Source organism: Ruditapes philippinarum, unplaced genomic scaffold, assembly GCF_026571515.1.
Source record: "Ruditapes philippinarum isolate M1 unplaced genomic scaffold, ASM2657151v2 ctg1179_1_1_1_1, whole genome shotgun sequence".
Taxonomy (NCBI): Eukaryota; Metazoa; Mollusca; class Bivalvia; order Venerida; family Veneridae; genus Ruditapes; species Ruditapes philippinarum.
In genome coordinates, this window is record NW_026860434.1 from 150,529 (window position 1) to 166,463 (window position 15,935).

The 15,935-nt window shown below is 31.6% G+C and overlaps 1 protein-coding gene across 7 annotated transcripts; it reads left to right on the plus strand.

Annotated features, from left to right (window-relative positions):
* The first annotated feature begins 301 nt into the window (after positions 1-301).
* On the plus strand, positions 302-15,562 carry LOC132760060 (uncharacterized). Of its 7 annotated transcripts, none has more exons than XR_009629813.1 (3): positions 9,837-9,980; positions 11,901-14,671; positions 14,710-15,562. XR_009629813.1 is itself a non-coding variant. In XM_060751947.1 (2 exons), the coding sequence occupies exon 2, from the start codon at positions 11,946-11,948 to the stop codon at positions 13,374-13,376; it is 1,431 nt and encodes a 476-aa protein (XP_060607930.1). In that variant the 5' UTR covers positions 302-439; positions 11,901-11,945; the 3' UTR covers positions 13,377-15,562. The 7 variants fall into 7 exon arrangements, 5 of the variants coding, with proteins under 5 accessions (XP_060607930.1, XP_060607932.1, XP_060607934.1 ...); XR_009629814.1 differs by having other exon boundaries at positions 14,748-15,562; XM_060751947.1 differs by lacking the exon at positions 9,837-9,980 and adding an exon at positions 302-439 and having other exon boundaries at positions 11,901-15,562.
* The last annotated feature ends 373 nt before the right edge of the window (positions 15,563-15,935 follow it).

The window sequence follows — 15,935 nt, forward strand, 5'->3', positions numbered from 1 at the left end:
GGCAACTTTTCAGCTTTACTGGTGAAGGAAGACCTCGCGTACTCTGTTTAATGTACTCATCGTACTGTCAATGCGCTAAAAATACAATTCAATGGCAACATATAACACAATTTAATGGCATCTATGTTCAATTACATCATACATATGTACTTAAACCAATTTTCTATAAGAGGGGGTGCTTATAAGAGGGTATATGGTTTACTTTCAGAATCTGCAAATAGCTTCAAATTTCACACGCTGGCACATGACCTTACACTTTCGGCTCATGTTACAATACAAGAAGTTTCAACATCTCCACTACATATATAACAGAGATTATTATAAGTACTTGAGTCATATTTATATATAAAACAAAAAAAATCAAATCTACATCATTAGCAATAAATACTTCAGAAAGGAAATTGGCTGGAGCTAAAAATAAACTTCCTGGCTGTGAAAAGTAAGTTTTTTGTTTAATTAACATAACATTCACTATATATTTTTGTTTTTGTTATATAAAAAGAGGCCTGATATCAGATATGATCTGAGGCTGATATCTGCCTGTTTTATTTGCTTTGGTGGCTCAATATTTCATGCCATAAATCTTAGTAATAATTGTAATTGAATAAAGTCTCCTTAAATAAATCACGATTTTGTGATCATAAATGAAAGTTGGTATAATATGCCATCATAATACTGAATAATTAAAGCCGCATGCCTAAAGATGAGCCAAAATGTTTCAAGAAAATCCAACTTGAGAAAAATGTATGAAGATTTTAGAGAAAGTAAACTGATACAAGATTCAAGTAGTAATTTACATGTTATGTGTGATTAATGACTGATTTTGCAGTTACATAATTTATCACATATTTCAACAGCTGCATTACTAACACTGAGTATCTTACTTAGGGCTAATTTTGCATATTTTGATCACTTTTTGGTTACTTACGTAGATTATGTAATAGCATGACACAAGTTGTAAATTACTTTCTTTGCTCACTTAACAATATTTTGCTTTCAAATACATTTTCAAAAATTCATGAAAATTATCATGAATCTGGAGACACACTGTTTTAAAGCTGCATAAAATGGGAAACAAGAGGGCCATGATGGCCCCGAGGTCGCTCACCTGTATATAGCCCCCCCCCCCCCCAGGCCAATTTTTACCCAAGGGCTTTTATTTGAACAGACTTGGTAGACACCCATAAGAAGATGCTTCGTGCTAAACATCTAAGTTCTAGCTCATTGGGTTTTTTAAAAGAAGATTTTTTAAGTTTTAACTATACACATATAGTTAAAAACAATGACACCCCTGGGGCAGGGCCAGTTTTGACCCCCGGGCTTTTATTTGAACAAACTTTGTAGATATTTACTTAAAAATGTTTCATGTATAATATTTAAACTCAAGCTATTTGGGTTTTTTCAAAGAAGATTTTTAACTTTTTGCTATACATATATAAGGAAAATCAATGACCCCCGGGGCGGGCCAGTTTTGACCCCAGGGCTTTTATTTGAACATACTTGGTAGACACCCATTAGAACATGTTTCATGCTAAATATCTTAGCTCTAGCTCTTTGAGTTCTTTAAAAGAAGATTTTTTAAGTTTTTACTATATGCAAATAGGGAAAATCAATGACCCCCTGGGGCGGGGCCAATTTTGACCCCAGGGCTTTTATTTGAACAAACTTGGTAGACACTCATTTGAAGATGTTTCATGTCAAATATCTTAGCTCTAGCTCTTTGGGTTCTTTTAAAGAAGATTTTTTAAGTTTTTACTATATGCATATAGGGAAAATCTATGACCCCTTGGACAGGGCCAATTTTGACCCCAGGGCTTTTATTTGAACAAACTTGGTAGACATTCACTAGAAGATGTTTCATGTCAAATATCTAAGCTCTAGCTCTTACGGTTCTTTAAAAGAAGATTTTTTAAGTTTTTACTATATGCATATAGGGAAAATCAATGACCCCCCGGGGCAGGGCCAATTTTGACCCAAGGGCTTTTATTTGAACAAACTTGGTTGACACTCACTAGAAGATATTTCATGTCAAATATCTTAGCTCTAGCTCTTTGGGTTCTTTAAAAGAAGATTTTTTTAGTTTTTACTATATGCATATAGGGAAAATCTATGACCCCCTGGGGCAGGGCCAATTTTGACCTCAGGGCTTTTATTTGAACAAACTTGGTAGACACTCATTAGAAGATGTTTCATGCTAAATATCTTAGCTCTAGCTCTTTGGGTTCTTTAAAAGAAGATTTTTTTTAAGTTTTTACTATATGCATATAGGGAAAATCAATGACCCCCTGGGGCGGGGCCAATTTTGACCCCAGGGCTTTTATTTGAACAAACTTGGTAGACATTCACTAGAAGATGTTTCATGTCAAATATCTAAGCTCTAGCTCTTACGGTTCTTTAAAAGAAGATATTTAAAGAATTTTCTTTCGGTTGCCATGGCAACCAGAGTTCTGCATGAAATGGAATTCTTTGAACAATCTTGATAGAGCTTCATACAAAGAGTATTCCTGCCAAGTTTCATTAACATTGGCCTTGCGGTATCATAGAAGATGTCCTTTGAATATTTAAAATGTGGACGGACGACAGACGACGGACGCCATTTGGTTGGCCATCCTAAAAGCTCACCTGCACTTTGTGCAAGGTGAGCTAAAAAACTCAAACATAACATAAACAGATAAACTAATATTTTCAATGTTGATTGTTACAGATAGGAACTTTTCTCATAAAAAAACTTTTTTTTTTTTTCACCACTTAAAACCCCCACTTATAAAGGATTTTAAGGCTTTTAAATTTTATTATTTTTTAATCAGTTTTATTTATCTTTTTTCCCCAAAATTTAAAAGCATATGTATACCAACTTCATCAAATCATTTTTTATAAATTACTGTATTCAGATGTGAAGAATATATATTAACTTTTTACTGTATGAGCATAATTGTGAAAAATAGCTGATTTCATTGAAAAGCCTCCTGTTACAATTTCAAACTGCTTTGAAAATGTAAGAAAATGCTTCAATACTGATCAAACTTGGCACAAATGTTGACTGGACCATAGCCTTTTATTTCCTGTTACCATGGCAATGGGAGACATCTCAAAATTACCAAATCAATATTTTGCGTTGATTTTTTCTATCAAAACTGATTTCAAAGTGCTGCAACTTCTCATTGGTTTGAGATAGAGTCAAAGGCTTTTCAGCTTTGGTTAACACATTATGTTAAGATCAACCTTAAGTCATTTTTAGCCTCCGCAAGTCTATAAAATTTTCTTGGAGATGAGGAGGGGGGCTGCTGACCCCATCCAAACCTCTAAGCAGAAGGGGGCACATCATATTTTTAAAACAAAAACAAGTGTTTGGGCCAAATATGACATTTTTTCACTATTTGAAGCCTCAAAAAAGAGGGGGGGGGGGGGGGGGCGGGTGAAGAGCAGTCAAAACACAACTATAAGGGTAAAGGTTTAATGAAGTTTCTTTGACTGTAAACCACAAACTCAGGACTTGAACTTGCACATTTGCAGCTCACTTATGACCTAAGTCAGTCCACGTAATCAGACAGCATCACTATACTTGTGTATATTTCAAAATGTTTACTGTAAATTCACTTAATTTTGTGGGCATGTAATTCCGTGATTTTGTCTCAAAGAATATTTTTGTGAGTTCTTAAATTTGTGGATTGTTTATTTATTTTCAAAAGGTAAATTATAAATAATGTACAGCAAAATAATTTTACAGCAGATGAAATAAAATTCCGTTTGATCTTAAATTTGTGGATTGACCTATACACGAAAATTAGTGCCCTAGGAATAATAATGATTTTGCAGTATATCTTCCATTATAGTACATAAGCACAGGCTGTATTTAGCTCTATTATCCATGCATTTAATATACTAAACTTCCCTTGTAATTAAAAAACAATTTACATAAACTGAATGTTCTTTCATTTTCTGATGCTAAATTAAAATCAACCCTTTCTATGATAAATATCTTAAGAGGACTTGTCCGTCTTTAAAGAGGATTTTTCTTTAAGATAAGGCATGTTTTCAATAAGTATTTCAAATATTGAAAAAAAATATATATATATATCAACATTTGGATATTCAATTTATATAAAATGTTGCTAGAAAAAATACAAGACTACCGTACATACAAGACTTACAGAATATAAAGCTGTATCTAATGAAATATTTCTATAAAATTAATAAACAGTAAAATTATATTGTTTCCATATTATTATGGACCATTTTTAAAAGAAAGAGTTGTAATAAACAATAACACACATAAATATTGTAAGTATACAGAAAAAAATGTTCCAGAAAAAAATATTATTCCAAATATTTTTTATTTATAGCATGATTTAGTGCATGTACCATTCGTTTTTAAGGCAATTTACTAACATATTTGTTTGGAAATATTCTTCTTTAAAATTCAAACAATATTTTTACAGCAGATATATAGCTTTATACACTTTAATGAACACCAATAAATTACAACTCAACAAAGTTATTTATTTAAAACACTAAATAATAACTTCAAAGAGAAAGACCTTGTGTTCACATTCCTACACATCATGAATCATGTGTCATTAGTGGTAATAAAGCAATATTTTACAAAATTAATTACATTAATCTGTCATCCCAGTGAATATTGTATCTTAATATATTTAGTAAAAGAGACAAAATATTAAATTACAGCTTTTTGGTCTCAATACCTTTACAGCACCAAATTTGTATAATGGACTGGTCTGCTTTAAAATTTGGAACAGTCCTTCTCACTTCAAGGGATTTCAATATAGAAGCAGATAGAAATGAACTTGCCCAAATTTCTTTCATTTCTGGAAAAAATTCTCATTTTTTAAGGATCATCATCACCTTAGTGCAAAACTGGTAAACTCCTATTAAAAATTACAAGGACTTAACCAGTTTTACTGCGCCAAAATTGATGATATGAAATTATATGAAAGCAAAGGTGCGACCAGATCCGAAGCAAGATTTGTGCCAGCTAATCTTGCTCTTGGGCCTTGTTGTTGATGGTAGAAATAATTTGCAAGCACGCTGAAGGTAAATTACCCATAAATAACACCAAGTCAAGTTTTTTAAAACTATAATTCTAAATTTAAAGTTAAAATTTTACAGCAGAAAAAGGCCTGGTGATAGATGTATAATATTATAGATATTTATTGGCTTAAAAGGAATCAATGATCAAGTTTTCTATAATCAGGACATTTTTAAGTAGCCATGAGTGGTAGGTACCTGGCTTGAAATTTTAGATAAATTTAAAAATTCCAGATAAAGACCTTTTAATAAATCTCAAACTTTTAAATCCTAGATTAATTGTTTAATGGTGTCAGAAGGGAAATGATCAACTTAGTGTGTAAAATCATAGTCTCCCGTCAACAGATGAAGTTAACAGAGATAGATCAGCTCTGCGGAGAAGAGGAATAAAATTTGGAAAGTATATATGCATAACTTCATCATATAATTTAGATAGGTATGAAATAATTTGGGATATATAAAACACCCGGAAAAAACTTTTCTTAATTGAAAAATTTTTTTTTTTAAAACATTATATAATTTACAAGAAATCTTCCAAATCTACAAAATATCAAACTACTTGGAAAAGCATGATGTAAAAATCTGTGCATGATTTGGTAAACTGTAACCGGTACTTTAAATAAATTGGAAAAGGAAAAATTAATAATGATTTGGAACAGTATCCTTTGATTTGGATGTAGCAGACATAACTAAACTGATAAAAACTTTAATTTTTTTATTTAATTTGAAACAAAACAACAACATCAAGACATCTGGATACATTGCATAATAATGGCATAGGGATGTTAATCTGTATTTGACCTTCGATCTGTCAGGTAATTCATTAATTTTATCATTACACAATGTTTATTATGCTCATCTAGATTAAATACGGACAAGTATTTGCCTATATATTATAACAAACCCATCTAATTAGCTATTAATATTATGTATCCAGCTCATTACACTGTCTCGATATAGACATATACTAACTTTCATAGGACGGGGACGTTTATGGACAGATATTGACATATAAATATTTATTTCGGCTCATATACCTATCACGGTTTATATACAGATGTTTTATAAAAAATTGACATTCATGTCAAACTGTGCTGTCTGGAATTACTTCGGAAACGAAACGAATGTGTTAATTTTTTTCATACATGTGAACAAAATTTAAATGATCTATGGAGGATAGCCTCGAGGGATGAATTGTGTTTGAAACAATGCATAAACTTAAATGCTTTGTTTTTGAACATAGTTTTGCATCAATATGTAATGGTAATTATATATTTTTTGAGAAAAATAAATAATACTTTTTGACAATCAAAATTTAATTGTTATTGAGATTTTCAACAACTTACTTCTGACTTTATGCTTTTAAAAAACAAACAAACAATCTTTTCCATTTTTAAATGGGTTTTATGTCACACAAGACTGTTAACATCAGATGGCAACTTTTCAACTTTACTGTTGGAGGAAGACCTCAGTGCATTTTTTCAGGCACAAGGTGGGGGAGATTTACGAAAGAATCCAATGTCCCTGGCAGGATTCTAACCCACGCTAGTGGTTGTAAGTGTCAAAGGCCTTAGCTACTTGGCCACAGATATCCCATTAAAACATATGGATTGATGCTATTGAAACTTGAGGTGTCACTACATGGTGGTACTATGCCTGAATTTGCAGTGAAAGAACCTACAAGACAGCATACTATTGCAAAACTTTGAAACACAAAAAAGTATGATTATGCAAAAAAATCATTCCGTAGTTTTACTCAGGTGCCTACTTGTTGACTAATATAAAGCATGGAGGAGCACCTGAGGTCTGATTCCCTCCACCAGTAAACCTGGAAAGTTGCCATATTACATTAACAAAGTTGGACTGACTTTAAACCCAAACAAAAATTTCTGATAATCACTTGCATTTGAGGCCCAATTTTTCTCCAATTCTTCAATAAATGGGCTAAACTTTATCATATTTCAGCTTTTACACAACACTATTTCAACTCAATAAATCTAAAGATCTTTTTAATACAGTATTGCACTGAATTCGGAATAAAACCAGGTTTCACGCAGGGTGGAGTGACTTTGTCGATGATAAAGTCAGCGGCAATCGAAATCCTGCAAATCAATCTGACCTAATCGCTACTGATAAGACATGACAACTTTGTCAATATAAAAGAAAAGACAGTGCACTAAATGTTCACCAAAACAAATATTCTGTAAACAGCAACCATATTTAATTAACGTCTTGAAACTCCAACGAGGTTCCATTTTTAATCTTATAGGCACTTATGTTTTGTGATATGGTCTTTTTCTTCTTGGTGAACATTGAGTATTAATCATTTGGTTTGTGAGATTTTTTTTCTTTTAAGGTGATAATATCTTCACTATGCATGTTTATTTAAAAGTTTTTTTATCATAGTCACTGGCTACCATCTGAACCTGTTGCTCCTAAAAACATTTGCTGCAAAATTTAAAGTGTTAGGTAGACATCATTCTTTTGACCCTTAAACTAATAATCATGTTCTTTAATGAACTTTTTCATTTTTTTTAAGGGTACTTATTAGTAAATATGGTTAAAAAGCTGGATAATTGCGCGTGAGAAATACTTAAACCCACTTAAATAATAATAATCAAATAGGAAAAAAAAACCTTACATTTACTCCAATTTATTTCCTTTTTTACAACAATATAAGTTCATTGTAGATTCATTTTAATAACTAAATTATCAACAACAAAAGACAACAACAAAAGAACATCAAGAATCTACTTGACAAAGTCTTACAAAAAGGAAAATAATTTAAGTAATGTTTTAACAACAGGAGTTACGGCACTTGAAAATTAATCATTTATTTGTTTCAAAACACAAGTAATTATGTTGATCCAATTTCATATTTTTCCACAGATTTGATAGAACAATCCTACCATTAAGGACAGCACAAAATAATGTTCGATTACCCAGCAAAAATGATCTCTCAGCAGTTTCAAAATAAAATGTATAGAACAATTACTGGTAATTACCTCCGGTGACAATTGAAATTACTTTCCAAATACCTCGCTTGACAATTGAAATTCATTTCCAATAATCTCCCTTGACAATTGAGATTCATTTCCAATTACCTCCCTTGACAATTGAAATTCATCTCCAATTACCTCCCTTGACAATTGAAATTTATTTCCAATTACCTCCCTTTACAATTGAAAATTCATTTCTTTTCATGGGCACTAATGAAACATACGAGAAACCTCTGAAAAATTACAATGAGTATTTGACTGGATGAAAATTTTTCTATCCTTAATTTGGTTTAAAAAAAAATAGAAATAATAATGGACTACCCCTTTAAAAAAACACATATTTCATACACATAATGTGTTGTCATGGTAACAAAATCAGCATGTCATCTACTTGTGATATAAATAACTAATAGGAATCAATAGAGAACTATATGTATTATATCCATACAAAGGAAATTCTCCCTCAGTGTTCATTATAATATCTAATAAAAATATCAAACAACACTATTTCTGAAAGCTCTTTTAAAACACTTTACAGCAACTCATCTCCAGATCCATGCTTTTAGTTTGTGTTGTTGTTTTTTAAGTGTTCCAAACAGAAAAATTCTCATCAAATGTCTGAATAAAAAGATTTAAAGCTGCAAGTCTCCAGACGAGTAAAAACTAGAAATGTGTCCATAGGACACGGATGCCCCCACACGCCACTGTTCTGTCAATCTTATGACTCTAAGGTCAAATATTTTTTGGACTACATGTGCCACAAGTTGAAAACTAAAAATCAACAAAGGGCCATAATTCTGTTAAATTTGGTCGCAGCAAAAATTCCTTCCTTTACTACCATCTACACATTAAGGTTGTTCATCCCTGGAAGTTTAAGCAAAATCTGCCATCCGGTTTAAGAGGAGTTGCGTTCACAAAATTTCTACATAGTATGTAGTGAAAAAATCAACAAAGGGCCATAATTCTGTTAAATTTGGTCGCAGCAAAAATTCCTTCCTTTCGGGACGTACGGACATACCAACTTTTGATGTTTATGAGGCAAATCAGCTCATAAACACCACCTGGACCAACGTCCATAAGCAAAATAAGCTCATAAAAACAAAAAAATAGCTCTTAATTTGAATTTTATGAGTTTTTGTTCTTTATTTAACTACGGAATGAAGCTCATAATAATCAAATGTTTGCTCGGACAGACAGACGGACGGACAGACGTACGGACACTCAGACGGACAAGTGCAACGCTATATGCTCCCACTCTGTGGGGGCATAAAAATTCAAGAAAGTCAATTTTGTGAAAAGACAAAGAGTTGGAAAATTTATATATATTTGTACTTATTTTAACACCTGAAATATTCTTGTTAAGTCCTTGAAAATCTTTTTACTCATCTAGCTGTATGTATGTAGCTTAAAGGTAGAATGCTACAGCCTCTGTTTGAATGCATGCTGCGTATTTCATCAAAGTCCAATAAAAAATCAAATTTATGCCGTTATAATGTTCAAGAGAAACACAAAACAAAACCTCTTGCATATCAGTAGATATATGACATTAGAAATAATTTGCAAAGTTAACCAAAAAGTTCTCAAAGATAATGCAAGTTACAAATGGATTTAACACCTTAAACCATCTTGACGGCTTTTTTCTGCTTTAAAAATGGATCTTATAAAAATAAAAAGATTCAAAAGATCAAATGACATTTGAATCTAAAAATATATCTCTATAAAATTCTATTATACAGCTTGCGGTGAAACGATTCAGAAGAACATTAATTTAAATTGACTATCAATATAGGGTTTAGGAATCACAAACAAATCTCTAATCTATTCTGGCCTAACTTTTCTGATAAGCAAAATGTGTTAGGTCTTTTTATTATTAGTAACTTACTTTACCAGGAGAGTTTAATTTCTGCGATATAAAAATTGTTAAAACATGGAAAGGTATGTTAAATTTATGTTTTTTATTTCAAATAAAAACATAAAATAAACATGTTTATTGAGGTTTTTTGACATGACGAGACTGGAAATATTTTTTCGAGATAAATGCTCAGTTTGATGAAGGTCTAGATCAGTAACTTGTGTGCAAAATTTTAGATCATTTGCTCTCTCGGTTTATCTAGGGTAATTATTCAAGCAGTGAAAAATGACCCAAAATTGAAAAGCGTTTAAACGCTTTTCACTCAAATCATATCAAAAATGTCACAAAAATAGGCTTTTCAATTCATTTCTGAGTAAATAGTAAATTTCTTAATTATTTTTTCATGTCTTCCTGTTTTACGTGCCCCAGCTGATCTGTGTAAAAAAAATTTTTTTTATGATTTTAGGCTTTTGAACCTCAGTGGAGTTCCTTTAAACATAAAATTTTGTCTTTAAGAGATAGGTAATCTAATTTAATTTTGTAAATATAGAATATAGAATATAGATAGGTACCTAATTCAATTTTATTGATATAGATTCAAGTTAGGTATCTAATTCTAACTGGAAATTTAATTAATCCTCAAATTCCTTAATTTAACAGCTCATCCTGACAACTTTCACCTACTGGTTCATATTGAGGATACGCCTGATCTATGGGTAGACACATATTCAAGTTGACTTTAGTTTAGGCTAAATGTTATTAGAATATGATATCCCAAAATTCAATTCCGTGTTTACTAGAGAAATCTGTATATTCCTGGTGAAAAAGATATTTTCAAAATTTTTCAAAAAGACATCAGTATTATCTAATTTTATACATTTAATTTTATTTCTTTCAACGTCAAATTATAAATAAATGAATCATTTAAATCTCCTTTTTTGCCAGTACTTACTATAGTTGTCATCCATAGAAATGATATATATGTATCATTGATATTTCTCTGTCGATCAATAACGGATACACATTTGAAAAAATCGATTATTTTGATTTATTATTTTAATGTCTATGAATTATGAAAATTCATCCAAAAAATATACAAAAACAGGTGGCCATGTCTAACACTAAGCTGTTGTTATATAATTGAAACATTACATAGCGGTGATGACAAAAAATGGTTAAGAAAAAAATCATGCAAAGAACATTTATAAACTGGACACAACATATTTGTATGAGCAAAACATATATCTTACTAAAATCATTTAAACAGGTATGAAAGTGATTATATATACAAGAAATTAGGAGTATGTATCAATATATTGGTGTATCCAAATTATTTGTCATCCGATATCAATGTATCGTCAATATACTTTGCAATGAATCAATGACAGCTCTAGTTCTTACCAGATTTTCAACAAGAAACTACCAATTGCCGAAATCTCTACCTAAATTATTCAATTTTGAAAAATTACTGATGAATGGATCAATATTTATTGTTATAAAACAAAAATGTTTCACAAAATATGGGTCACACCCATGACTTAAACTGGTCAATCAATGATTTTTAAAGTTAATAAACTATCTACTGGGATTATCAGACAGACTTCCTTTTCAATTACTAGTCAAATCTGTGGAAAAATAGAGAGAACAAGAATCCCTACAGAAAGCCCAACCCAGCAAAATATAAAATGTTGCTGGCTCGGTTACATGGAGCCTGTTCATGACTACAATGTCATGTTCTTCTAAATGAAACAACATGCTCATATAAAAAGTTTATGATTTGATCAATCCACTCTGCAAATATGAAATATCACATTTCTTTTTATTGTACTGTACTTATTTAGAAAATGAAATCTTTGACAGGATAATAGATATATTTAACATCCAAAAACCTTCTAAAAAAAAAAAGCTTTAACGAAAGCAGATACATTGAAAGTGTTGTAAATATTCAAATGAAAAAAAAACAAAAAACGTCACAATTTACTTAGATTTTTTTTCTTTTACAGACAAGGCCCACCTGACTTAAGGACGCACCAACAATTCAAACAGCCATGTCAGGAAGAAAGAAAAATGGGCAGATAACTCCAATAGAGAAAATGGAGATGCAGGAAGTGTGTGCATATAGGCCCAAGTCAGGCAGCATGGTCTCAAGCATTCCGTGCTGCAGAACACTCCATGACAAATTTTGTTTTAAACTGGTTGTGTTCTTGGCCGTATTTGTTCTCGATGCCGTGGATCTTGTCAGTGATTGGCTACTTTATGCAGATGTCGCTGGTGCCGAGGAAGGGCTGGTTTACGGACCACCGGAGGATGTGATACGCTACCTGCTACTCACATTCTCAATAATCGGTTCATTAACATTCACTTTTGAAATCATAAATTTATGGTGGGAAATTTTCCGCGATGATCCTTGGATCGACGTTGACCTACTTTCAGCCATTACTGTCTGGATAGAGGACGTCCCCCAAATAACAATCAACGTTGTCATCGTAGCTTGTCGTGAAGAGGCAATAAGTTATTTTCAGCTTGTAAAGGCGTCTGTGATAATAATAGGTGCGGTCATCAGGATAATTGTCTCTTTAGTACGGTATTGCGGTAAAAAGGCTCGGCATGACCTTCAGTGTGCCCGTGTCAATCCTGAATCGAGGCGGCACGTTGTTTATAGAGTATTTATTATGATAGCTCTCATACTAACACTAGGAGGCGCTATAACTATCTTTATGTTTACACAGTCTGAACGAAATCCCGATGGAAGTTTGAATTTCAAAATCCCTCACAGTGTGGTCGAGGGCGAGTATGATGATCAGAAATATTTCCAGGATGTAAACATCTTCTTTGCTCACGAGCTTTTTGACTGGGACTCAACTTCAGTCACTTCTGCCGAACAGTTAAACCTTGTCCGATTGTTCAAAATCAATGATATAAAAAATGAAAAGATTGACAGAACAATCAAAATACAATATGACACGGCAACTGGTCCGACGAAAGTAGTAATATGGGAAAGTGACGTAAGTGGCTCTATGCAAGTCAAGGAATGCTTCACAATGGATCGGAGCGGTAAAACAATTACCATCGGAACAAACTGTGCGACGTACATTTCTGCTCCATTTAACCAATATGTGCTGAAATTCCACTATATCAAACCGTCGGTCCCAAGTCTTATATTTGGTGACATTAAATATAACATCAAAGTCCAATACAGCTCTTCTACAAATTGTGAAACCCCCAACTTTGTCATCAATAACAACCTCAAGGACAGATCCAAAAACAGTAAAGTTGCCGCCCTTCATTACTTCAGGGTAGGAAAAGGTACTAACCAGACAAATCATGTGATCCAATCCGGTGCAAATCCGGTGGAATTTTACCATTCCAAGAGTCTTGAAGATATCATCGATGTATGGAAGACTGGTTTTGCTTACTGCAAGAGTACCGGAAGTCAAGCGCCACATCTGGACACTTCTATAGCAGTATTGTGTAATTAACTCCTCAACTTTAATCATTCCTTAATCATAATAATTGGATTGATTGATTTTTTAACTGATTGATTGAATGATTGATTGATTGACTGTTTGATTGATTGATTGATTAATAAAATCATATTCTTTTGAACATTATCATTAATTTTATGAAAAAATTTATTTCAAGTTACCTTGAATATTTTTATAGCAGTTACAGCACTTTTTAAGTCATAATTTTATTAATTAATTTATTTTTTTAATCAATTGTAAATATTTTATTCAACTATCCAAGCAGTATCTTTTGAGATAATTTTTTACATTTTCATTGTACATGTATAATGTATGACATATAAACTAGTGCTGTTGTCATAGAAAAATCGCCTATCATTCAATACTTTTCCGATACTGACATAGGAACTTTAAGACAAACATTCTATTAATATATTTTTACTTATGAAATTGGCATGTGTAAGACAATTTCATGAGTATAAGTGCTATTCTCATTACTTTTATTGTCAGAGCAACTTGTTTTCATTAGTATAAGTGCTATTTTGATTACCTTTATCACCATGGCAACTTCTCATTTTCATGAGTATATGTGCTTTTTTAATTACATGTACCTTTATGAATATCATCATGGCAACTTCTTATTTTCTTGAGTATAAATGCTATTTTAATTACTTTTATTATCATGGCAACTTCTCATTTTCATGAGTATAAGTTTTATTTTAATTACTTTTATCACCATGACAACTTCTTATTTTCATGAGTATATGTGCTATTTTTTATTACTTTTATCACCATGGCAACTTCTCATTTTCATGAGTATACATGTAAGTGCTATTTAAATTACTTTTATCATCATGGCAACTTCACATTTGCATGAACTTAAGTGTTATTTTAATTATTTTTATCACCATGGCAACTTTTCGATTTCATGAGTATAAGTGCTAATTTTATTACTTTTAACACACAATGGAAACTTTTTGTTTTCTGTACAATGGCAAGTTCATGAAATAATTCTTTTCTCTTTTTTGAAATGGCATGTTCCTTAGAACTAATACCTTTCTATTTCAAATGGTTAGATTACATAAGTTATTACTCATTCCTATACATTGTAATGATAATCATTCCCATTTCATCTTTAAAATAGCAAGATCTTCAGAGAAATTCTCATTTTCATTACAATGGCGCATTTATCTGAGCTATTCCCATTTCATTAAAATGGCAGTTTTATGTGAGCTGCTCTCCATTGATTACAAGGGCAAGATTTAATGAGAGCTTTTCTCTTTTACATAACAATGGCAAGTTTATGAGAGGTATTCTCATATTTTTTACAATGGCAAGTTTATGAGAGGTATTCTCATTTTTTTTACAATGGCAAGTATATGAGAGGTATTCTCATTTTTTTTTACAATGGCAAGTATATGAGAGGTATTCTCATTTTTTACAATGGCAAGTTTATGAGAGGTATTCTTATTTTTTTTTAACAATTGCAAGTTTATGAGAGCTATTCTCATTTCTTACAATGGCAAGTTTATAATATATATTCTCATTTTTTTACAATCACACAATCACAAGTTTATGGGAGCTACTCTCAATTTTTTACAATGGCAAGTTTATGAGAGCTACTCTCATTATTTTACAATGGCAAGTGAATGAGAGATACTGTAATATTTTGACTATGGCAAGTTTATGAGAGCTACTCTCATTATTTTACAATGGCAAGTGAATGAGAGATACTGTAATATTTTTTCAATGGCCAGTTAATAAGAGGTACTCTAAATAATTTACAATGTCAAGTTTATGAAAGCCACTCTCTTTTTATGGAAAGTTTATGAAAGCTACATGCACTTTCATTATCTTTACACCAAAAAGTTTATGAGGGCTACATTCATTTTCTTAACAATGGCAAGTTTATGAGAGCTACTTTCATTTCCTTAGAATGGAAAGTTTATGATAGCTACCGGTACTTTTATTCTTTACAATTTAAAAAATTATGCGAGCTACTAAATTATAATTTTATGAAAGCTACATTTACTTTCATTTGTTTACCATGACAAGTTAATGAGGACTACATTTATTTTCTTTACAGTGGCGAGTTCATGAGAATTATTCTCAAAATGGCTATAGTAGTTCATGAAAACCATTTGTGATATTTCATTACAATTGCAGTCAATCATAGAAGCATAATAAAACTACTTCAATTATCATTTGCTTGTGTTTTATCCCATCAATGACATGACCAGTTTTTATTTGTTTGGGTTGTCAGACCAAACAAATAATGGTAGCGAAATTTCAGACTCTAATGCTGTTGATTGCTTCCCTTTATACGTGGGTTGTCCCAATATTCTGTGACAATATTGTTTAAAAGCTAAATAAAACGGGTACGAATTTGATATTTTAATATGTTATAAACCCTTATAATTGAAACATTTTCGCAAATTTACATAGAACAAGATATGTTTGTAAAACATGTATGCCCCCTATCAGCAGCCAATTAGTCATGTGATAAGGTTATTATGCATGACTTCTGACCCAGTGATCAAACAATTAATAAGGGTTATCAAGTATCTACTGGTC